This window comes from Podarcis filfolensis, assembly GCF_964270895.1.
Source record: "Podarcis filfolensis genome assembly, chromosome: 3".
NCBI lineage: Eukaryota > Metazoa > Chordata > Lepidosauria > Squamata > Lacertidae > Podarcis > Podarcis filfolensis.
This window is the reverse complement of record NC_139606.1, coordinates 89,135,894-89,160,328: the sequence shown is the minus strand read 5'-3', so window position 1 is coordinate 89,160,328 and position 24,435 is coordinate 89,135,894. Positions and strand designations below refer to the sequence as shown.

The 24,435-nt window shown below is 41.5% G+C and overlaps 1 protein-coding gene across 1 annotated transcript in view; it reads left to right on the top strand.

Annotated features, from left to right (window-relative positions):
* Positions 1-24,435, top strand: part of ALK (ALK receptor tyrosine kinase) — a 574,962-nt gene that overhangs the window by 347,179 nt on the left and 203,348 nt on the right. The window contains exon 5 of the mRNA XM_083604448.1: positions 19,701-19,828. Coding sequence (XP_083460574.1) covers positions 19,701-19,828 — 128 coding nt within the window. The remainder of the gene's footprint in view (positions 1-19,700; positions 19,829-24,435) is intronic.

Sequence of the window (24,435 nt, the reverse complement as noted above, 5' to 3'; positions counted from 1 at the left end):
CTCATTCAGGTGTCCTACATGCCAGGAAATGAAATTCCTGCTGATCTGTTATGTAAGGTTGTTAGTAGAGAACAACTTATGGTTTATGTACAGAGGTTGCAATTGGGTTGAACCACAGGTAGTACAGGTTAAACGGAAAGGGGGAGGATGTTAGGATATTTCCATTCCTCCTTAAAAAGGGAACAGGCTGTTGTGTGTCATAAGCCTGCGTACTTCCTGCTCATAGGGAGTTTCTGTTTTGTATATAGCTTTTGTTCTGGCTGTTTTCCTCAACATGGAAGCAAGCAGTCATGTTTTTCCTTTGTTCTGACCAACGTTGAATAAAGCTGTAAATATGCTCTTCTGGGTGAATCTTCCGTTGTGGAAACTCTGTGAAAAGGCCGTGCATGAGTCTTGGAATGCGTCTGAGGCTCGTGTCGCTAACTGACTGATGCTGTTTCCACGGGAGACCGATGATTGTCCAGAGACGACGTGGAAGCATGATGGCCTTTGTCTCCCTGGCAGTATCCCAACAGCCAAATGGGGACACCTCGTTGTGATTGGTAGTCTCATAGAGAAATCAGATATTGGTGTGTGAGAGTTGTCTTGGAGATGCAGAATGGGGGAAATGTAGGGGACCAAAATGAATTATAATGAAAATCCACTTGGGAGAACCTGGACATTCAGAAGAATCAGAGTTATTGCTAGCTGGAATAGTCACTGTCTTGGTTTGGGTTGTTAACGTGTCCAGCAGCTCTACATTTGTCTAGGAGTATTCTTCCCTACACACCTGGTATTTAATTTTAATTTGAAAAAGCCATTCGTGTGATTGCAAACCATGCCTTTAGTGTTGCATGCACGTAGACTCTTCTGTCCAGTCTTGAGCAAGTCACGTTAACTCTCTGTGTTGCAGTTCTCCCGTTGGCAAAATGAAATAAGAATGGTTTTCTTTGTAGCATTGTCTGGAGTATTAGCTGCCTCATAACATCACAATGCTCTTACATTTGAAAGCATTCTGGAAGTAAAGATTTTACTTGTTATTCTCCTAGCAGCTTGTTGCCTTCTGATTTCATGGAATACAATTTCATTTCTAGTGAAGTTCACTTAGTAAAATTAATTGTAATTAGGCTCGTGTATATACAAGAAGAAGAGGAGTGTGAAGGAGGTGAAACTGAAAAGCAATCAGGCATTAAGGAAGCATTATACAAAAAAATCTAATTTATTTGTACATCAGAGATGTGAAACTCCACCTACAGCATAATTACAAAAATGCATCAGTATGAATTGCACTGTTGGTATCCATCTCCAACATGAAATGAAAGGAACATATTTTCCATCTTCTACAGCTTTACTTCTGGAGGCGTATGGACTAGCTCGTACAGCAAACCCTTATGTGCAAAAAGTGTAAATCACAAGATTAGTTGCACAGGGGGTTATCTTGGTAGACATTCTCTGGTATAGAATGGCAAAAAAGGAAATATTCCACAAAATACGATAGTAAATGTTACTGTCTTTAGTTAACTTGGCTATTGTGTCCTATGGAGGCAACTGACTAATCTGTGCACTGGTGTGTCTCAAGAACAAAGTATGTTATGTAACACTTCTGTAAAGCAAGAATGGTTAGCCACTAGAAACAATATGGTTTAACTTTTGCCTAGCGAAATATCTCATCTTATATGAATGGTTGGAGATAGAATGCTAGGAAGGCATTTGGTACTCTCTCTCTCTCTCTCTCTCTCTCTCTCTCTCTCTCTCTCTCTCTCGTGTGTGTGTGTATAGGTAAAGGTAAAGGACCCCTGGATGGTTAAGTCCAGTCAAAGGCGACTATGGGGTTGTGGCGCTCATCTTGCTTTCAGGCCGAGGGAGCCGGGGTTTGTCCACAGACAGTTTTCCGGGGCATGTGGCCAGCATGACTAAACCACTACTGGCGCACAGAGGACTGTGATGAGTGCCAGAGTACATGGAAATGCCATTTACCTTCCCACTGCAGTGGTACCTATTTATCTACTTGCAGTGGCATGCTTTCAAACTGCTAGGTTGGCAGGAGCTGGGACAGAGCAACGGGAGCTCACCCATCATGGGGATTCGAACCGCCGACCTTCCGATCAGCAAGCCCAAGAGGCTCAGTGGTTTAGACCACAGTGCCACCCGTGTCCCATATATATGTGTGTGTGTGTGTGTGTGTGTGTGTGTGTGTGTGTGTCTGGGGACAAACACCGGCTCCCTTGGCCTGAAAGCGAGATGAGCGCCGCAACCCCAAAGTCGCCTTTGACTGGACTTAATCATCCAGGGGTTTACCTTACACACACACACACACACACACACACACACACACACACACTATCTTGAAATGAGCCATTGCAGAACCATGCAGCTCACTTAAGCAAAGACATGAGTTGTCTGGAACAGTCAGCCAATGGGCATCTTTCAGCAATGTGTTTGTTCTCTGCTTATGGCACAATGTGTTTAGGAATTGCTTAGGCTGATGCGCACGGGGCTTGTGGATGGGCAGACCTGCGTCACAGCTTTGCCTTTTTCAGTGACAAAGTCAGATTTTAAATCAGACTTTGGGAGCCAAGGAATTCTGTGGATGAAGAGTATTCTGCGGATGGTGATATCTGCCATATAAGTATGTACTGTATAAGCAAGGATTTAAAAAGGATTGAAGGCCGGCCCTAATCCTAATTTTCCTTTTCCTCTTTAGAATTCCTGGATTTATCACTTTTGCTCCTAGTGTCTGGTTTTTTTAAAAAAAAAACCTGTGTTAATAACTTAGGTGGAAAGTAAAACATTTAGCTAAATGTGAAGCCTCTGTTTGCCTTGTCAGTCACTAATTTTCTCTTTCTCTTATGCATAGACACACACCACGTTAGGCATCCATGAGCAAAATAACTATCTATAGGTTATCAATTTCTGCTGACCAAGGGTGCCAATAAATGATGAAATTGAAGTTGGCAGTAAATAAGGGCATGACTCATTCTTCTTTGGTAGATTCCCTTATTGGCCATTGTAGGATACAGGACATTTGGATTGATGGTCTTTCATTGTAGCTCAGTAAAGCTGATCTTATATTGACAGATGACCCATCATTCTGTGTGCATCCCGTCATCCCTTCAAGGCCATTCAGGTACTCTTTGATCCCATTCAGGATCTTGTCCAACTGTCATTAATCTTCGTTACAAGACTTCACTATACTTTAATGAGCATTGCATCAGGCCTTCTGAACTTGATTCCATCAAATCTGCTCATAGAATAAAGCCTTTACAGGGTCAGGGCAGAGATGGCGGTAATTGGATCAGCGGTTAATATAGAAATTAAAGTTTTGAAGGGAAACGATTGAAGTCAATCGACAAAATTACATTGGCTTTAGAGCAGCACTAACTAAAGCTCTGAAGAAGTTGCAGAATCTCATAATACAAGATTCCCACTGTAGAATTAAATAGATAGGCAACTGGAAGCTGTAGAATGGCTTATTCTTTTCATCAGAGTTTAAACTGTAATCATTTCCAACTGTATTTTTTGTTGAGAAGGATCTGTTCTTAAAACAATTTAAGAAGGATATTGACAAGTTGGAATGTGTATAGGAGGAGGGCAACCAAGAAGGTCAAGGGACTGGAAAGCCTTAGGAAGAACAGTTGGCTGAATCAGGGATGTTTAACCTGGAAAAGATGAGATTTAGATAAGATATAATATCTAAAGCAGGGGTCAGCAAACTTTTTCAGCAGGGGGGCGGTCCACTGTCCCTCAGACCTTGTGGGGGGCCAGACTATATTGGAGGGGGGATGAACAAATTCCTATGCCCCACAAATAATCCAGAGATGCATTTTTAATAAAAGGACACATTCTACTCATGTAAAAACACGCTGATTCCCAGACCGTCCGCGGGCCGGATTTAAAAGGCGATTTGGCCGGATCCGGCCCCCAGGCCTTAGTTTGCCTACCATGATCGAAAGGGCTGTCATGTAGAAGAGGGAACAAGCTTGTTTTCTCCTGTCCTGGAGGGTACGACTCAAACCAATCAATTCCAATTTACAAGAAAGGAGATTCCAACTAATCATTTGGAAAAACTTACTGGTAGGAAGAGATGTTTGACAGTGGGGCAGACTCCCTTGAAAGGTGGTGGACTCTCCTTTGGAGGTTTTTAAGCAGAGTTTGGAAGTCCGTCTGTCATGGAAGCTTTAGTTGAGATTCCTACATTGCAGTGGGTTGCGCTAGAAAGATGACCATTGGGGTCCCTTCCAAGTCTACTATTCTGTGATTCTACGATAAGAGACTATATAGATCATGGCAGGAGTGCCAAATTAGCTCCATGACCATGAATGCCCAGGGCCATGGGTGCCATGCAGTGTGCATGGCCCTGGCACCAAAATTTGTAGCTGCCCGGCCCCTTCATGGGGAATTTTGTTGGTGCTCGGGCACCCAGGGCCCTAGGGAGTTGGCACCTATGGATCACAGCCTTGATTTTTCTGTCTTATAAGTTATTCCATGCACTGTTGGTGCATCCTTGGATGTTAGGAGAAACCAGCTAGAAAATAAAGTCTACAGACTACTATATGCTTATATATTTATACCCTGCCCTTCCACTACTATAACACCCAGCTTACAACAGAGAAAAAAGAAAATGAAGCATAAATATTTGTAAACTGCAAAGGAAAAATATTGATGAAGGGGAGAGAGCGGACACATTAAAATTACTTAGAACAGATCAATACATTTCATTATTCCATTGCAGGCCAAATGCCTGCTGGGGAAAAAATGTATTAAAGTGATGACAGAAGAACAAGTGGGAGGAGACCAAATGAACCTCTCAGGATAGGACGTTCCATAACCTAAGTGCAACCAACCAAGCAAACTTGGAGAATGATTCATTGCATCCCAACCAATCACACCCACGTTCCAACCAACCAGACCTGGATAATAACCTCTCCAACATACATTAAGGAGCCAGAAGGATGATAGGAGTGTAGGCAGTTGCCGGGGATTCTGGACTCAAACCATTTAGCTAGCTCTTTGAATTAAGCCTGGAGTAAAGAGGTTGTGTTACAGCCTCTACTACATTGTCTCCCCTAGTGTGGCATGTAAAGGGATAGTAAATCATGCAAAATGAGTTGTGAACCAGAAATCCCCTGGTTCAGATATCACCTTTGCCATGAATTCACTTTTCACGAGTTTTTACATATTCAGACTCAGTCCCCATTTGCGATTATGGAGGCATTAACATGGACCTACCTCAATGCACATCAAGTGTTTTGGACTCTTAAAAGTGCCAAATGTAAGAACAGAAGTGCTTTCTGATACATCTATTTATTTTGTTTCTTTATTTTGTAAAATGTATACACTGCTTGATTGTAACCCCCCCCCCCCAATTAAACCTCAAAGTGGTTTACAGAAGATAAAACAGTAAAATCAATGGGGGGGGAACACAACCATACTTTATAACATACAAAAGTTAAAGTGTTAAAACAGATTTATATACAGTGGATATCCCATTATGTTAACACTTAAAATACCTTTGTCAATTAAACTATCTATGTCTATGGATACGTCAAGGTAATAGCTATTTAATCCTTACCAAACATAATCAGAACAGAATACAAATTGCTTCTCAGGAAGGAGTTAGGCTGAGAGGCAGAAATTCCCCTACCAGATGGGCTTGTAGCCAGGTGAGATCACAGGCGGGGCAGACCAAATCTAATTTCATACATTGGGTGAACAGAACCTGCCAATAAAAAAAACTGATGAAGCAGTTTTATCAGTATGATAAGAAACAGGTAAGAATGAATTGCATTTGCAGTTGGAAAAGGCAGGAGAGGCAGTTTCTATTAAGAGGCTTATAATGGACTGTGCAGAATTGGGTATTTGTTCTGATTTCTTTCAGGCTGGTGGGAGGTTCTATGGTACTAAATAATCCTGATTCTAATCTTGCGGAAGTCACCCACTGTTTCATGGGCCCCTTGCAAGCTTGAAGCCCTTGAAGGGCCTTATGCACAAAAGCAAGCATATTGTGAAAAATTGAGGCTTGGAAACACTGCTTACTGAGTAATCTTATGAATATCTATTCTGAAGTGAGTCCCACTGGGACTTTCTCCCAGATTAGTTAGCACAGGATTGCAGCCTCGATGACATAAGAATTGAGGCACTCTGTCTATTGTTAGAGTGTGCACTGGAAGACATCAGATAAAAGCTAGACTTCTCTTGGCTACCATCATTTCCTCACTAGGGAGCCCTAGCTCATGCCTTGAGAACCACTGAAACAAACTAATTTAAAGTTTAATTAGCTTCTGTCAAAAATAGATCCTGTCAAAAAAAAAAGCAGATAACCAGCCTCAATAACACAACCCAACTGCTATCATTCCTTCCTAGTAATTTGAAGATCAATAAAGAGCAATAAACTTAACAAGGATAATTAAAAATAATCATAGTGAAATGCCACATACATACTATCTGATCTAATGAGGAAAGGACCTGACAGCTTTCCTATGGCTCATTTCACACTCCCCCTCCCCTCTTTTCCCTCAACAGTGATGGCCAGCCGAGGCAAGTATTTCGCCCCACCCCCATTTCCATTTCCTTGTTGCTGCAACTAGGAATGGATGTCATTTGTTCACACCTCATACAGCATCTGTTGATAGTTCCTTCTGCTCGACTTGATCGCGCAGCATTGTTATGGAGGAGCCGTTTCACCAGCTGTAAATACAGAACAATATCTGTGGAGGGAGAGGGATTATCTTTGGATTTTCTGTCACAGATCCATTCCTTAGTCTGAGAGCAAAGAAGTCTGTCAGAATCCTGGCAATATTCCTCTCCCCCACCCATTTTTTTATCTCTCATTAACACGTTGCCTTTTCTTTGAAACCGGCTTTCAACGTTTCTTCATTTCTTTGGAATTGCAGGGAATTAAGGGGGAGTGGGAGGGCTGATCTGAAGTACTTTGACACAACTATTGTCGCCACACATTTATAAGCAAGAGAGCATTAGGGATAGATGCGAGGGCCCCATTCACACACTTCAATGCATTTGTGACAAGGACACTTTCTTGAGTCATGGGTAGAATGATAAGGACGTCGCTTGGTTGTCATTTCTCTTTTCTTTTTCCTCAACCCGGATATTATTTTTTTTGTTTGTTGTTGCATTATTGTTCAGCTTGACAACTGGACATTACACAATTTTATATTCAAAATTAATTAAGAGGCTCAAGCGACTGTTGCTGGTCCCCACCCCACCCCAATTCAAGTGAATTTTTAAGGCCTGGTGTAAAGATTACACAAACTGTAAAAAAAATAACAGTGACCAACTGCAGGGGGCTCTGTCCCATACACAAAACAATTGAAAAGAAATATTACAAACTGAACATTTTATGATGTCCCGCTTAGACTAGCTACTGATTGTGTCGCTACAATGTGGGCCATAATATTAAAGCTAAAATGGGGAGGGGTGTGTGCAATGGCTTGTAGATTTCATTAAATCTGAGTACTAGGGTAAAAACTTCAGTCATGTGTGACTTGGTGCAGACATTAAATTTAAAATGACCAGCATTAGTGGTACACCCCTGACATGCACCTGTGACTTAGTTTAAATATGTTATCAGCTGTGTGGATAATGTACATCTAACTTGTCAGAGATTTTTATCTACCTGGTATAACATTTATAGCAGGCCTTTTGTCTCCCAAGAGATGGACAGTCTTTTTCAAGGTATTCATCACTCTTAATGAGTTAAAGTATGTTGTTGGGAACTGGGGCAGCAGTTTAGCTAGCTGCTTGGGCACCTGGGGTAGCACACCTGTCCTGCGCCAAAGGGCGGGATGAGCCACCCATGGGGCGGAGCCTGCAGGTCCCAGGAGAGACACGTTTGTTGGGCGTACTGCAGGCTGCTAAGTGCTGCTCCCTGCGGTGTGGCGCCCAGTGCCCCCTGCCCCTCCTAGCTATACCTCTGGTCTGGGGTTTAAATCATAGATGAGCATCAACCCGCTGTGTAGTTGTGAGTAAGCAGCTTTCTTAATGTGTAAAATTGGGATTAAACAGTAGGATCATACATGAGTGTCATAGAGTGAACATGATAATGGCTGTGATGTTCTTCGTGCAGCAAAGGTGTGAAATGATTATCATTCCTTTGGTTTTTGTTCTACATCTGTAAACAAGTCCAAATGTTACCTCCCACACACAGAAGTCTATTTTAGGAAGTCTATTTTACAAAAAGAACTTGTGAGCAAGGTAATGCAGGGGACTCCGTTTCAAGAGAAACTGAATTCAGAACAAACTCATTTATTAATTCCCTGGATAAAACCCCTTCATATGATCTTATTTTGGAGAAATTCACTCAGTTCCTTATTGGACTTATTTCCCATGCATCGTGAGTGCTTTGATTTGTAAGACCAAGGTAGAATACAGAACACGTGGTCGTTATCTGAATGCTCTGCAGTAGGTCCAGGTGCTGCAAATGCTTCCAAAAGATCATTAATCTAACTAATTAAACTAATTGACATCTGAGCCCTTCATGGAACATTGGAATAGGCTCTTTACAATCTCTACACAAAGTAAAAAAAAACCCAGCCACCCACAAAAATCTGTGTTGATTTCCCCAATATTTTTATATCAGCTAGATGTGGAAATAAGGATTCCATGTTTCAAGCTCAGGTTGCTGCTATGGCCAGGAATGCCTTTGCACAGCTTCAGCTCATGTGCTCCTTTGAGATGAAAGACAAGATATAAATGGAAATGATAATAATATGTGCGCTCTCCTGGGAAAAGCACATTCACACACGCCTTAGACACATCCAGGCTGGATCACTGGAACATACTCCATGTCACAAAGGTAGCCAATATAGTCCCCTCCAGATCTTGTGGATTACAGCCCCTAAAGGTCAGGACTTTTAGCAATTCTTTCTTTTTGATATGTGGGTTATTTACACATACAGTATATACAACCTGAGCCTAGGATGGAGCAGCTCACAGCATTAATACCCCCAAAAGGTCCTGCTCCTCCATTAAATCACAGCTTTGGATCCAGATCCAAATCATTCATGTCTCTTTCTCAGCCTGCTTTTCAGCTCAGCTCACAAAAGGCCACCTTGACTATTGTCCTTCTAACTTCCAGGCAGGTGAGGTGGGGTGTGTGGGAGTCCTACCCATTTGCCCTCTGGAACAGAGCAACTTCTTTCCTTGTACTATTGAAGGTATAAAAGGTAAAGGTAAAGGACCCCTGGACGGTTAAGTCCAGACAAAGGCAACTATGGGGTTGCTGCACTCCTCTCGCTTTCAGGCCAAGGCTTGTTCACAGACAGCTTTCTGGGTTATGTGGCCAGCATGACTAAACTGCTTCTGGCGCACGGAGGACCGTGCCAGAAACCAGAGCAAGCACACCAGTGTAAGTAGATAAATAGGTACCACTATGGTGGGAAGATAAATGGTGTTTCTGTGCGCTCTGGTTTCCCCAGTATTTCAGAAGCCAGATCCTGCATCACCATAACTGGGCTGTTTTTATAAGTTATGAATATATTAGGTTCCTCAGTTTGTTCTACACTTCCTCCTTCTTTTTGCAACGAGCAAAGCAGACAATTATATCAAAGGGTTGCTCCCTCTCTGTTTGGGTCCAAGTACAGTCATACCTCGGGTTACAGCTGCTTCAGGTTGCACTTTTTCGGGTTACGGACCGCCGAAACCCAGAAGTACAGGAACGGGTTACTTCCAGGTTTCAGCGGTTGCGCATGTGCAGAAGCGCCGAATCGCAACCCACGCGTGTGCAGACACGGGTTGCAAACACTGTGGGTTGCAAACTTGCATCCCGCACAGATCACGTTCGCAACCTGGGCATCCACTGTACTCTGTGGGCCCATTGAAAATCAGGTCTGCAAGCAGTGATTCAAGCCATGAGGCAATGAATTGTACAGCATCAATTTCTTCTGCTCTTTCTTCAAAAGAATAAGAAATGTAAATTAATTATTCTTTGTCGATTTTCTTCATCTTCCAGCTTGTTGTGTATATCTGTATATTTCCCTTTTTTGTAGTTCTTTGATCTTTTTGTCATGGATTTGGCTTAATTCTTTTGTTGTCATAGTTATTTCTATTAAAGAGTCAAGCATCGTGCTAAGTTCTGTCAGTTTTGTTCCCACTAGAAGCATTAGCTCTTTCCAAGTATTTTTAATAAGCTCCTTTATGGTTTCTTGTTGTGCTGCAAACTCTTAAGATATTGTTAGCATTTTCTTTCTCCGGCAAGGAAGAGGCCTCTTTTGAGAGTGGTGCCATCTTTGGCTGTTGCCTGCATTAATGTCCTTATTGAAGTGAGCCTTCTATCACTGGGCAGGAAGAATTGAGTGAGGACTTTCATTTTCAGCTTTTCTGGATGCTTTTGCATTCCTCTCTCCTTTCTTTAAGGTCTGAGTTTTTTAAGGCAGCAATGGCTTTAGCTCCAAGCTGTTTTTCTGAGCCTTGGAGCACAGCTTAGCGTTTAAGTGGCCATTTTATTTCCTTCATAGCCACAGCCACAGGCTCCCTCTTGTAGTCTTTGGGCAAGTGGTCAAGACAATCTTACTTGACCAATATTTTGGGTTGTTTTAATTTTGCATCCTGTGAACAGGAAATACGCAGACTCTGACTCACATAGCCTGCTCCCTTTTAAGGTGGAACGGAAATATCCTAACAGGTTTTAAGAATTGCTCTGTTTTTAAACTTTCATTTCTTCTGTATTTCATTGTGCTATTATTGTTCTTTTATTGCATTTGCTTTTAAATCTGTGTTGTTGTTGTTGTTGTTGTTGTTGTTGTTGTTGTTGTTGTATTTATACCCTGCCTATCTGGCTGGATTTCCCCAGCCACCCTGGGCAGCTTCCAGCACATATAAAAACGCAATAAAACATCAAACTTTAAAACCTTCCCAATACAGGACTGCCTTCAGATGTCTTCTAAAAGTTGTGCACAGTGGTACCTCGGGTTACATACGCTTCAGGTTACATACGCTTCAGGTTACAGACTCCGCTAACCCAGAAATAGTACCTCAGATTAAGAACTTTGCTTCAGGATGAGAACAGAAATTGTGCTCCAGCGGCGCGGCAGCAGCGGGAGGCCCCATTAGCTAAAGTGGTGCTTCAGGTTTAGAACAGTTTCAGGTTAAGTACGGACCTCCGGAACAAATCAAGTACTTAACCCGAGGTACCACTGTAGTTCTTTATCTCCTTGACATCTGATGGGAGGGCATTCCACAGGAAAGTGCCATGGCCGAGAAGCCATTCTGAAGACTCTTGTAGCCAGAAGCCAGGATATAACAAATATTCTAAATAAAAAGAAATACTATATTCTGTTGCACCTCTTAGGCTTTCATTTCAAGAGGCTACACATTAATTTGAGGGAGCAATTTATTCCTCTTTACCTATCAGGTGGCAAATGATGCTGAGCACTGGAGGAGGAAGCGCCTTATTCCACCTATGGGCCCCAGTTCATCATTCTCAGAACTAGCAGTTTCAAAGAGAATGTCCTGAACGTCTGTTTTCAAAGAGTTCACTGCTTCATCCATTATCACTTGTTTTCCATCAACTTTTTACTGACTCTTCCAGTAACATACATTGGCTGGATCTAGACACATCAAAGAAGCCTTTCACTTTAAAACGTTGTAAATGTAAACAGGGAAAACAAGTAGAGAAAAATGGGACTCCATGTCATCATCTGGTGGCACAATGTTCTAAAAAAGGTAAAGGACCTCAGACGGTTAAGTCTATTCAAAGATGGGTATGGGATTGCGGCGCTCATGGTTTGTCCAAAGGCAGCTTTCCGAGTCATGTGGGCAGCCTGACTAAACGGCTTCTGGCACAATGGAACACTGTGACGGAAGCCAGAGCGCACAGAAATGCTGTTTACCTTCCCGCCACAGCGGTACCTTTTTATCTACTTGCACTGGTGTGCTTTTGAACTGCTAGGTTGGCAGGAGCTGAGACAGAGGAACGGGAGCTCACCCTGTCATGTGGATTCGAACCATCGACCTTCTGATCGGCAAGCCCAAGAGGCTCAGTGGTTTATACCACAGTGCCACCCGTGTCCCTTCGGCACAATGTTATATCGCACATACAACACATATAAATCGCTTTTTCTTTACCAGTCTAGCTGAGTCCATTTTGCCATTAAGGGGCTACAAAAGTCCTTGTAAAATTTGTCACTTCAGTAGTCTCATATATCCCTGTCAGGTCATTGAAAAGAAAGTGGAATCAAAAGTTTTCCTCTGTCATTAGACCCAAAGGACTTGGGGTATGTGATTTTGTTGTATTCATACCTTTGGCGCTATACTCAAGTGGTTTCTGTCACTGGGGCAGATTCCTAGCTGGGCCTTTCTTCATGATAGTCTTTGCAGCAGATTGTAACTGTATAAGGCTTTTGACATTTTCGATTTAGCAAAAAACTTATGGGAAGCCATAGCACTTAGAAATAAGATTCAGGCTTTAAATAATAAGTGGATGTCTTAAAATAAATGTTTATGGGAACCTTAAGCAAAATCAGAGTATATCAGAGTTCAAGAGTCTTATAAATTTGCATTGGGGTTCCCATTCCCATGTGTTAGGTCTGAGATACAGGATATTTGCCTTTTGGAACCTTTAATGGAAACCCATTCTTAGGTCGACTTCTAGAAATACTCAAAGTAATAACTTTCTTCTTATACCTTTGGAGATGAACATCAATCAGTTCTAGATTAAGAGCAAATAGATTCAACTTTCTCTTTGCCCAAATTTTAGTTCAAGGAGAGAAGAGAGGGAATGAATAATGAAAAGCTGGTTCAGGTCTTGCAAAGAAAGAAAGAAAGAGAGAGAGAGAGAGAGAGAAGAAAAGAAAAGAAAAGAAAAGAAAAGAAAAGAAAAGAAAAGAAAAGAAAAGAAAAGAAAAGAAAAGAAACCCCAGACAAATTGTATCACATCCTAGCAGATCCTATGCACTCTTACCTGGGAGAAGTCCCACTAAACTCACTGGATCTGAGTAAACATGTATATAAAATTGTACTCTCAGAGCTAGCACTTAATAGACATATAACTTAGAGGTAAACATAAAATGCACATATCAAAGGTAAACCACTGGAATAAATTTTACTCCCTCTCTTGTCATTGGAATTATAGTCTGTACGTAGAACTGCATTGCAACAAAGAAGATATATTAATATGTAATTCCCTCACACCTTCAATTGTTTCAACATGTCCAGAGAAGTTTATGTGCACTACTTCAATTCGAGTTCCATGGAAGGAAAGTAGGATATAAACTAACAGAATATATAAAATACAGTGTTTTAAAACCCTTTGCCACAGCTCAGCAGCAGGGTATTTTATAAAGCAAGTTATCCCATCAAAAGTGGTGAAATATGTCTAATAGAAATCTGATGGAAATATGAATAGTTAACACAGCAGCTGAAAAAATTGTCCTGTACCACATGAAGCTACAAGACAAGGTGTTTTCCATTCCTTTGGCATTCTAGTTTCGAAGGCAACATACTGCTAGTCAAAAGTGCCAGGTTTTCTGAGCTATGAAGTGAAGCCCTTCTATCCTTTAAAAAAACCCAAGGGAGGTGTTTGCTGTATGTTTGTCATAGTTGGCATAAATAAATATTTAATTTGTGTAGTCTATATGATATTACCCTCAAAGAGAGCCAGTGTGGTGTAGTGGTTAAGAGTGGTAGTCTCGTAATCTGGGGAACCGGGTTCGTGTCTCCGCTCCTCCACATGCAGCTGCTGGGTGACCTTGGGCTAGTCACACTTCTTTGAAGTCTCTCAGCCCCACTCACCTCACAGAGTGTTTGTTGTGGGGGAGGAAGGGAAAGGAGAATGTTAGCTGCTTTGAGACTCCTTAAAGGGAGTGAAAGGCGGGATATCAAATCCAAACTCTTCTTCTTCTTCTTCTTCTTCTTCTTCTTCTTCTTCTTCTTCTTCTTCTTCTTCTTCTTCAAACACCACCCTGTAAATTTGGATTTATCCAATATTGTTATGTACTGAGTTGAACAGGATCCAAAATGCAGCAGTCTGATTGGTCCTAGAACAATGCAGCAGTCTGATTGGTCTGAGGGAACCACCCAATCCAGCTCCAGATGGAAGTGAATCCACAACCTGATTGGCCTACAGGAGAATTCTGGAATTAACCAATCACGTGCAGCCCATTGTGTAAATAATGTATATAAAGCAGATACTTCGGGGAAAGATTCATTCCCTCCTCACGACTATGAGCTGAATAAAGAGCATGAAATTCACTCTCGACTCTGAGTATATTTCAAATATGGAGACAAACTGGACAAAATCTGACTCCAAACCATTCCATAGCACAGACAATTTGTTTCAGTGTTTTAGGCTCAGTCCTTCCTTTCTTCTACTTTCTTCTACTGCCTCTTCCATGCCCACCACTTCCCCAATGCTTTCATTTCTTTTCTGGCCCTACTCACAGCTATTTCCAATACACACCTGAATGTGTTTAAATAATAATAATAATAATCCTGATATTTGCACAAAACCAGAAAACTGCACGTGCAGATTACATTAAAAATTATACACTATATACATTGGGCAGCAATGTGAAAAATGTGTGCTCAGAATTTACAACTGTGTCAGGAGCTTAGGCTATAGTGTATATATTTCTTTTGATCCCTCGGTTTTGCACAAAACCAGAAAACTGTACTAACATCTTCACAATTGCCTTTTCATACTCCTAAGTGGGATTTAAAAAGCAATAACAGCAAGGTGAGCATGCAAAGAGCTGTGTGAGTGCCATGTCATAACAGAATAGGTAGCATAACAGAACCAATGACGTAAGGAATGCACAAAAAGGAATGCCTACTGGTAGGAATGGGAAAGACCAAAGTTGCTCCTCATATACAAATTTAAATATGTGTGAGTGCGGACTACTCCACACTCAAGTGGCAATTCAAGTGGCAAAAGAGTGCATTAACAGCTACATAATGCTGAAATGTGGATAAGCCCAGCCTCATTGCCAGGGTCGAAGACAAATCGTTCTCTGTGGGGTTTTCAGTCTGTGTCACCTCTGCCAAGACAGCTGCTTTAAAAAGAAAAAAGGCAATTAGTGATGCATTTGTGCTTCAGGGGTTTTCGTTTCCACTGCGGGGAAACTACTTTGCAATAACTGGCCTGAACTCCACCCCACCCCACTGCCACTTTCCTCATGTGAATCACTCACTTCAGAAACAAAGCAGTTTCAAGGCACTCAGGTTGCAGATTTTTAAATTAATCTGGCCCCAAATGAGCCTTCCACCGTCTTGAATTCCAGCAGCATAAAATACCTGCCCAGCATCAGCACCGAAAATTTAATATAGTTTCCGCGGTAAACTATGGGAGACCGGAGGATTTGAAAGTAAAGTTTATTGCACTAGTAACTCAGAGAAGCAATTCCTAAAACTCATGACACTTTTAGCCAGGGGGTTAGTAGTAGCAGAGAAACAGAAATCATTTTGTTGAGGGCTACCATGTACCTGGAATTAAAATCCATCTGTCTTGGAAACAGTAAGGAATGATTCGCATGACACACAGATGCTCCCGCATTTCAGTGTAAATCATATCCCCGTGCTTCTGAAGGAATAATTCTCTGTGAGGGCTTCATGTGACATGGGTCCAGCTGTTTTTGTTGCCAGAGTTTTAAGAGACTCAGGCAAGACTGGGGTAAAGAGCATGGGGAAGCCTCATGCTGAACTGTATTTGGGACACCTCATGTCTCTTGCCTGTAAACCATACTCTTATATCTGCTAGCACATCTGCACACAGAGAGGCTTCCAGCTTGTGGAAATCAGTGTTGCTGGATAAGTTTCACATTCTGTTATTGGTAATGATTTAGAGAATACTGCATTGCACATTTTGCACCAGTTGGGGTTGGATCTTTTGCTTCCCAGTCTTGTAACAAGGATAAAAGTTTGTCTTCTTTATTGCATGTTCAGGCCCTTTCAAAATCATGCTATTATTGACATATAAATATTTCTGAATTATTTCCCCTCTTTCTGAAGATACCACTAAAATTCTCATTTATTCCTTACTGTATGCAGGTCTGATGATTGCAATTAGCTGCTCATTGGTCTTCCTTTATCCATAATAATACAAAGAATGGTATCTTCGTTTTCTCTCATTTTTCAGACTCATAAATATGATAATGTCTTTTGGTTTCCTTGCCCTGCCTTCTTGACTCTTATGTTCATTTTTTAAAAAATGCATCTTTTAAATGCTTACAGTTTGTCATTCCTCTTTATCTTTGTTCTTTAATTTATATTAAATTCTTGGTGCTATACACCAGAGGTCCAGGGTTTGCACAGGATTAGAAGCTTTGAGAAACTGAATGTCACTGAAGATTTAGAGAACACCACTCCACAGGGTAGTCATATTACTCTTGAGGGAATAGGAATCATAGAGCAAAATGGAACTCCCCAGTCCAAATGGCAACTAATGATAGTGCAAATTAGGGAATACAAGAAGAGCCTGCTGGATCAGCCAAGGGCCTGTCTAGTCCAGCATCCTGCTCTCAGCAAGCAAGGGAAACCAGCAAGCAGAATTCAAGCACAAGAAAAGCATGGAAAGGGGGAATGGATGCAACAGAGTTTCCTTGAAGAATGCATGGCACCCTGAGCACATTCCTCACTGCAACATTTTGTTACAGGTCCCACTTTTTTGCAAACTTAATTTATTAAGTCTGCAAAATGGGGATAAAATATTTCAGAGGGCTTTTTTTCTGGCTAACTAAGAACACTGATATCTAGTGACCTCAGGCATAGTTGTGTGTTGGGAGTGCAACAGCAGGGATCACTTAGTTTGCAACTTAAGAGTTATTTCTGTTAACATTAGCCAAGGCGTGTGTGTGTGTGTGTGTGTGTGTGTGTGTGTAGATGTTGCTTAGCAACCAGGCAAAGTGGCATGATTGTCGCTGAGGCAGCATGTGCTCTCATTGGTTGTGTAGTTCTGCAGAAGCTTTCCTCTGTATGTTTAATTTAATGTCTTCCAGCTTAGGTACAAGGCCTGACCAAAGGAAGACAAATCCTCCCTGCTCCTTTCCTCTCAAATTATACACTGTTTCCCCCCTATCTGTCCCAGTACAGTTTTACGAGACCTTTTCTCTCTGGACTCTGTTTGTGTTATATAAGTGGCTTGGCTAACAACAACTTTTGCAAATGACCACATGGGAGAGGAAGAGTCCAATGTTTCTAGTCCCTCAGCTACACAAATGGAGTGGCCCTGCATCCCTTCTCAGCCTGATGGAATAGTGAACAAGATGGCGGAGGGAGGAGTCTTAGCTGAGAAACTCCTGTAGTGGCTCCTGTATCCCTCCCTCCCTCTGTTCTAGCCATATGACAGTACTGGCTTAATAAGCGGCTAAGGAACCGGAAACATGACTATTTTGTAATGGGCAGAAATAGGGAGAAATATTTGTTGGTGAAGTTTTGGAACTTTTTTTTCAGGCCTCTTCTTTGGGCACTTTTAATTTCTCTTCACAGATTCCTCTGGGTCACCAAAAACAGAAAAGAAAACCACATAAAAGCTAGTAAGATTTTCTTGTTTAGCTTTATTGCAATTGGTCATCAGTAAGGAAACAAAAGAACAGGTGCCTGAAAAGGCCCATTAGAAACATTCTCAAAACAACTCCAGCTGCAATTAAAACAGAAGAGAACAAAAAACTCAATTGTGTTTTCCACAAAAACAGCAGTATTTAGACATTTATAGAATAATGGTCCCACTATTTCAAGAGACATGTGGCAATATACTTTTAATAGAATAGAATATTTTAAAACCTAATTTTATTGTTTAAATTAGACCAAATTCTTAACATTGTATTTTATCAATCATTTTAATTTATATTTTATGTAAAATATTTAGAGGCTTTGATGATGGTATAAGCGGTATAAAAATTCTGTTAAATAATGCGTAAAAAAATGGGGGGTTGTTAACGGCTGCCACATGCATATGAAAATGTTCAGTATTGAAATGAACCTCTTCTCCTCCAATTGAATGAAGTGTAGTTTAGTTACCCCTATTACAGTGGATCCTCTAGTTATGTACCGCTCTGGATATGTAACTTTTGGGTTACGAATGTGGCAAAGCTGGAAGTGTATAATTCCAGGTTTTGCTGCACATGCGCAGAGAAGCGGCGCCTCTGCCTACGGACTTTTTGGGTTGTGGACGGACCCCCAGAATGAATTTAATTCGTATCCGGGGGGTCCACTGTATATAACTTAGGAAGCATTGATTTCTTCCCCCTCCCAATCCATCTCTCTCTCTCTCTCTCTCTCTCTCTCTCTCTCTCTCTCTCTCTCTCTCTCCCATCGTGGCTGGGGCTGATGGGAGTTGTTGTGTAATATCTGGAGGGCCACAACTTTCCCAGGCCTACTTTCAAACTTATCTGATTTCCATGCAAAGCAATTATCTCTAGCCTTATATTGTTTTTTAAAACAACAACAACACCTACGACAACATGTTACAAAAATATTAAAATGCTGTTCATGAACAACCCAGACTGTGTCTACACAAGGGCACTAATGCATACATGGGCCTTTTTCCAATGTGTGTGTATGTTTGTGTGCTGTTGCCCATGCAACAGTGCTTTTGGTTTAATGCCTCTGCAATCTCTCTTGTCGTTTCCAGTCCATATTAGTGGGTGGAGCTTGCTGGGGTGTATCTGTGCTCTGTGTTGTCGTCCCCTCCCCTCATTTAGTACTCCCCCCACACCCAGCAAGTCCCAGAAACTTGAGGCCTGTATTGTGGGAATGTGCATAGGTATTTGTCTACCTGTGCATGTGCACTGTTTTAGAAAAAAAAGTCTACCAGATTTAACCTGGACTGGAAAAATCTTGATTTAATGGGACAAAAGTGCAGGCTGCGAGTTGGATGAAGAGGACATCTTGTGGGCAAGAAACCTGAGGCAGCTACAAATACACATTAAACTCCGGTGTAGTTGAGCCCTCCACTATGTGGGTTGATTTACAGTGACATGGACAAGCCTGTACACTCCTTTTATTTCTGTGCCATTCCATTGAGATCAATAAATAGCCTTTAAGCAGCTTCAGAAAGGCAGGATTTGATGCTTACCTGTGTAGAGTGTGGTGCCTTGGTTCATGACCTTGGTTTCCAAACCCATTAATTCCCTTTTTAAAAAAACCACCAAAGGCAGCATAAAACTAAAAGGGGAAATGGCCTGTTTTAATTTTAAAGCTTATAGTAGTGTTGGGAAGGAGATGCATTTTGACCGAGTGAAGCAAAATACTTCAGAGATGTAAGGCTGGGAATTACAGCTACTCAACAACCCCTTGAGAGAAACTTACTGCTCTCAATCTGAATAACAGATTGAGATGGGGAGATGGTATTTAAAGCATTCCTATGTGTTACATATTTCACAGCTTCATTCATGCGGGGAAGGGGGGGCAAACATACACACAAAAGTTGTGTTTCTTTTAAAGCATGCATAGACATCTGCAAGAGATCTCCAAGCACAGAACTGTGACAGATCAGAAGGGGGGGGTGGGGGGAGTGTCATTAGCTGAATACTACTAGTAACATCTTGGCTCTCCAGAAATCTTTGCTCTTTAAATTTTATTTTTTTTAAAAAAAAAGGAACAAAGCAAGGGCTTGTGTTGGGGAAAAGTAATAGAAAAGCAGCCTAGTAGAGAGCCAATATGATGAGGCAGATGTGGAACAGTTCCTTTTTCAACTGCACTTCTTGCAAACTAGCTCTTTTCCTTACCATGATTTTCTTCTGTTCTTTCTTCTTGGTGTGCAACGAAAACAGATGGGTGCTTCTCCAGAAAAGGGTTGGACACCTCGAGAAACCTTTTCGGATCTCCTTGGAATATATTGCTAGTGGGAACAGAAGTGTAGCTGTCATTGATTCCTTTGCAATGAAGAACTGCAGCGCAGGTAAATATTCTGTCTTTCTCCCCACCCTAATTCTAATGTATTCCACTTACAAGGTTGTGGGCACAGTAGCACACATACACATATATGCTTTATTTTGTAAAAATTCTGCCTATGGAAATGTTTTGGGGAATATATTTTTTTCCATTCAGTGCTTTCATCCTAATCTCAAATCCACTAGTGTCTGCACTAATAGAAAGACGGTGCTGCTTTGGGCACTGAATAGAAAAGAAAACTATTAATGGCATGGCCAATTGTTTTGTTCAAGTACTCATAATAGAGTAAATAAAGCAGCTCAGTTGTTGTTTCCTACAAAAATTGGATAGAATTTTATCTTTATTTCTTATACATACAGTGCAATTATATGCATATTTACTCAGAAGCAAGCCCTGCTGTGTTCAGTGGGGTTTGTTCTCTGGTAAGTGTGTGCGAGATTGGAGTCTCAGGTTCCAGCCTTATCCTCAGTGATCAAGGAGTAGAGGCCCAGGGCCCCACTGAACATAATGAAGTTTAGGTCTGAGCATGGTCTGTCTCTTTATGGCAATATGCTGCTGTTGTCAACTCACTCCCATGGTAGGTGTTCCCAAGCCAATGTGGTGTAGTGCTTAGCATACTGGATTCCAAAGAGATCTTTGTCCAAATCTCATCTCATCCATAATATACTGTGAGGGATCTCGGGCCAGGCACCCACTCTGTGTGCCTCTGCCTGTTCTACCTTACAGAGCTATTGCAAGGATAAAGCAAGAGACCATTTTGACTCCCTAAATGAAGGACGGGATATAAGGAAAATAAGAAACACATAAGAAAAGGTTTCAGATGGGTTGGAGGTGGAGATGACACCAAAATACTACCTGTGTAGAAATCCAAATCAAATCTGGGGGTCTGTTTGAGAAAAACCCAAAATCAGACAAGAAAAGTTTCTCAAAAGGGTCTGCAAATCGATAAGTTAAGAATAATTATGATTCTACCTTCAGTGAAATTTTAAATGAATGAAACCAATGCCTGCCATATTTAGAACTGGGGGGGGGGGGTCTTTCCACTTTCTATCTACCTAAAGCTCCATCTCTCCTCTTGAATCCCAGTCCCCTACTTTTCCCTACAACCTAGTGATATCCAATGAGTCTTCCTTCTTCTTTTCTGCCCTATCCTGTCATTAGTATTCATTATTTAACACAGCAGTCTGTGACTCTGTTTTGAATAGGTTGTTACTCTTACTGATGTCAAATGAAATTCAATGTTGTCTCTAATCAATCAAACTTGATTGATTTGGTGATCTGAATTACTTGTGCATAATATTTCTTGGCTCATGATGAATGTGAAAAATTTGGCATTCTGGATGCTGCAAGGCTTGGGTTTTGGTCTTTCAGTAACCAGTGCTTTTTTGCTAGAAAAAAGAGGTTCAAAAACTCCCTAGGTTGTTGAGATTCTTTTAGGGAGCCATCAAAGTTGTACAGGTTGAACGCATCTTACACAGACTTCACTTCCACAACCACAACTTTTTCAGCACTTCCACCTTGCTTGCCAGGCTCTGGGTGGGTTGTGCAAGGCAGAGTTGCAGTGGTCTATTGTGATAGCATCCCCTTGACCAGGTGCCCTCTCCCACAGTCTGCTGGGTTCAAGACTGCTGGGTTCAGGTGTGTGTATCTGAAGATGGGTGGCTAGGACAGACTATGGATTATTTATATTTTCATTATCCCTTCTGTTAGATAAATACACATTTTTGTCAATGCTGTGGGAACCACTTAAACTTGACACATTTTAGAGTCTCAGCAGGTTGTAATCTGACCCTGAGACTAATGTGAATGTGGTAAGAATGAACAGGTACACAATACAAGGAGAACCTGGTGGAACTCTAGCAGGGGGGAAGCATGTTAACAGGTTTCAACACTGTCTAGTTGCTGTAATTTCAAAACTTGCAGTATGTATGTGCTAAGTTCTTACTGATTTCATATGAAGCAAGATAGCTCCAACTCATAGTACCTGGAGATAATGTTTAACTCTATAGTTACCGCAGTATGTTTTATGCCTTATAGAGAGGCATTCTTCTTATTACACAGAATGTTTGTGTGTGAGAGGATAAGAGGTAACGTTGGTTTAGGAACTTAAGAGGGTCTAGATTCCTGTTGCACCACATATTTGTCACATGATATTAAGACAGTTGCCGAAGTTGCAGTTCTAACTCTGAATGAATCATTTGAAGTTGTTTCCAATTTCTTTTGATGCCGTTTGCAAGAACAAAGCTTTATTTTTTTTACTCTAGGTTTCTCCTTTTCAAAGAAAAATAACAATACTTCCTTCCACCACTGTGGTGGTTTTAGGATAAATTAAAAACTGTAAAAGCAATCTGTGAAGTATGATGTACTTTAAAGCCTAGTGGGAGTTGTTATCCAGCTGTGTTTAGGTAACTTAATTCATATCTATGGGCGCTGTGAAGGACCAGATGGACAGTTTTGCAATTTCTGCTGGCAACAACTTAAATCTAGAATGGAAATGTATAAGGAGAAACATAAAAGTATTAAAAGACTAGTAGGTTCTGTTTCTTTGCCTGGCAGAAGAATGACTCAGTGCCTGCCAGTGAATGCTGTCTAAATAGCTAAAGAAGCAGAGCTGTAGGAACCCACCTTCTAGGAAGCACAGCCTGGAGCAGAGAGCTGAATTAAACTACGGGGGTGTTCATATTACAGTCTTTAGAGCTCAGTGAAGTTGTCCTCCCCCCCACCTTGCATTTCATAGCACTTTCCCCTAGCTGCTCACAACAACAGAGCAATTAATGTCTGATGTGTATCAGTTTGTCACACCTAGGCTGGAGATGAATCAGGAAAGGCTTAAGGACCAACTGGTGTGAAGCTGGTTTGAGAAACAACATTCTCTAACAGTAGTATTTCACAAAGAAGTACAGGATACATACGCATTTTGCATAGCATTGTGCAGACACAGATTAAAAACTCAGCCCTGGAAATGCAGTGAGTGCATAGCAAACAAGAGCGTGAACACAGCCTAAATGAATTTTGTAGGTAGAAACCCACCCACTCGGATCTGCTTTGGGGTTTCTCCTCCAACCTTCCAGAGAAGATATGGGGTTATTGTGGGCAGCACTTATGGGGAGGGAAAAATCCACTGAGCTCACAGAAGTCATCCTATGTGCACAATTATTTCACTGGATACAACCCAGGCCCTGACCTTTTGAAATGGAGGTGTGTGGTGTTCAAGTGATGTCTCATTTTCGGCCATCAAAGTTTTAACAAAAGGGCAATAAAGGGACAAATGAATCTCTATGTTGCTTTCAAATGCTGCCTTTTCAGAAATGGAGGTGGGGAATAAAAAGCAAGAGGGGGAGACAAGCCCACCATTTAAAGTTCTTAAAATGGAGTCCCACCTATGTAATTAAATTAAAGATGAGTTCACCTATTTCCCTATTTGTTCACATCAGCACAGCTTCAGTTCAGTTCTACACACACACACACCAGGAAGCTTTGACCAGTGGGGATGCAATTATCCTATGCAAAGGCTAGAGATAAATTAAGAACAGCTTAAGGACTCCAATCTGTGTGAAGCTGGTTTGAGAAACAACACATGAAACAGTAGAATCTTACGAAAAAGTACAGGATACATAGTGTCCTGCCCAGGGGTCAGCAAACTTTTTCAGCAGGGGGCTGGTCCACTGTCCCTCAGACCTTGTGGGGGCCCAGACTATATTTTGAAAAAAATATATGCTCGAATTCCTATGTCCCACAAATAATCCAGAGATGCATTTTAAATAAAAGGACACATTCTACTCATATAAAAACACGCTGATTCCCGGACTGTCCGCAGGCCGGATTTAGAAGGCGATTGGGCCAGATCCAGCCCCCGGGCCTTAGTTTGCCTACTCATGCTCTTGCCTAATGCCATGTGAACACAGATTGAAAACCCAGCACTAGAAACGCAGTGAATGCTGAATAAATGTGTGTGTGAACACAGCGAAAGTCTCTGGATCCTTTGCTGGAATTTTGCTTTGCAGTTACTTCCTCTAAAATTATGCTTTTCTTTGCTCATTTTTTTATTTCCTTTCTACCACAGATAGGAAATATTCCTCCAACAAACTGCATAACATCTGTGCTTCAGCATACGTTGATTCCTCAGCAATCTGTCTAATGCTGAACGGACACATTTAAGGCACATCCACCACCACCCCAAGAATCATGGCAGTTATAGTTTACCTCTAATAGAATTGCAGTTCCCAGTATCCTTAACAAACTGCAGTTCCAAGGATTCTTTAAGGGGTGCTTTAAATGTATGGTGTGCACACAGCCTAAGGGACCAGGAATTCATAAGAACAGGCTGCTAGGAAGACCAGACTCTTGGGAAACACAAGAGTCTAAGGACTGCTTTCTGGTCAGATCTTCCAGTTATGCCTGTGTGGGAAGGATTGTTATGATAACCGGAGTAAGTCATGATCCATCTAACTTGATCTAAGGCTCCCAATAATAATATCTATATCAATAATAATACCCACCCTGTTGGAAGGGTGATGGCTCGTTGGAGCTGGCCGTGCTCCTCTGTGTCCCCTGCCCCCTGGCTTTGCATTCCTTCCCTGGATTGGACGTGTGGTCTAGTTTAGGATTTGCCAT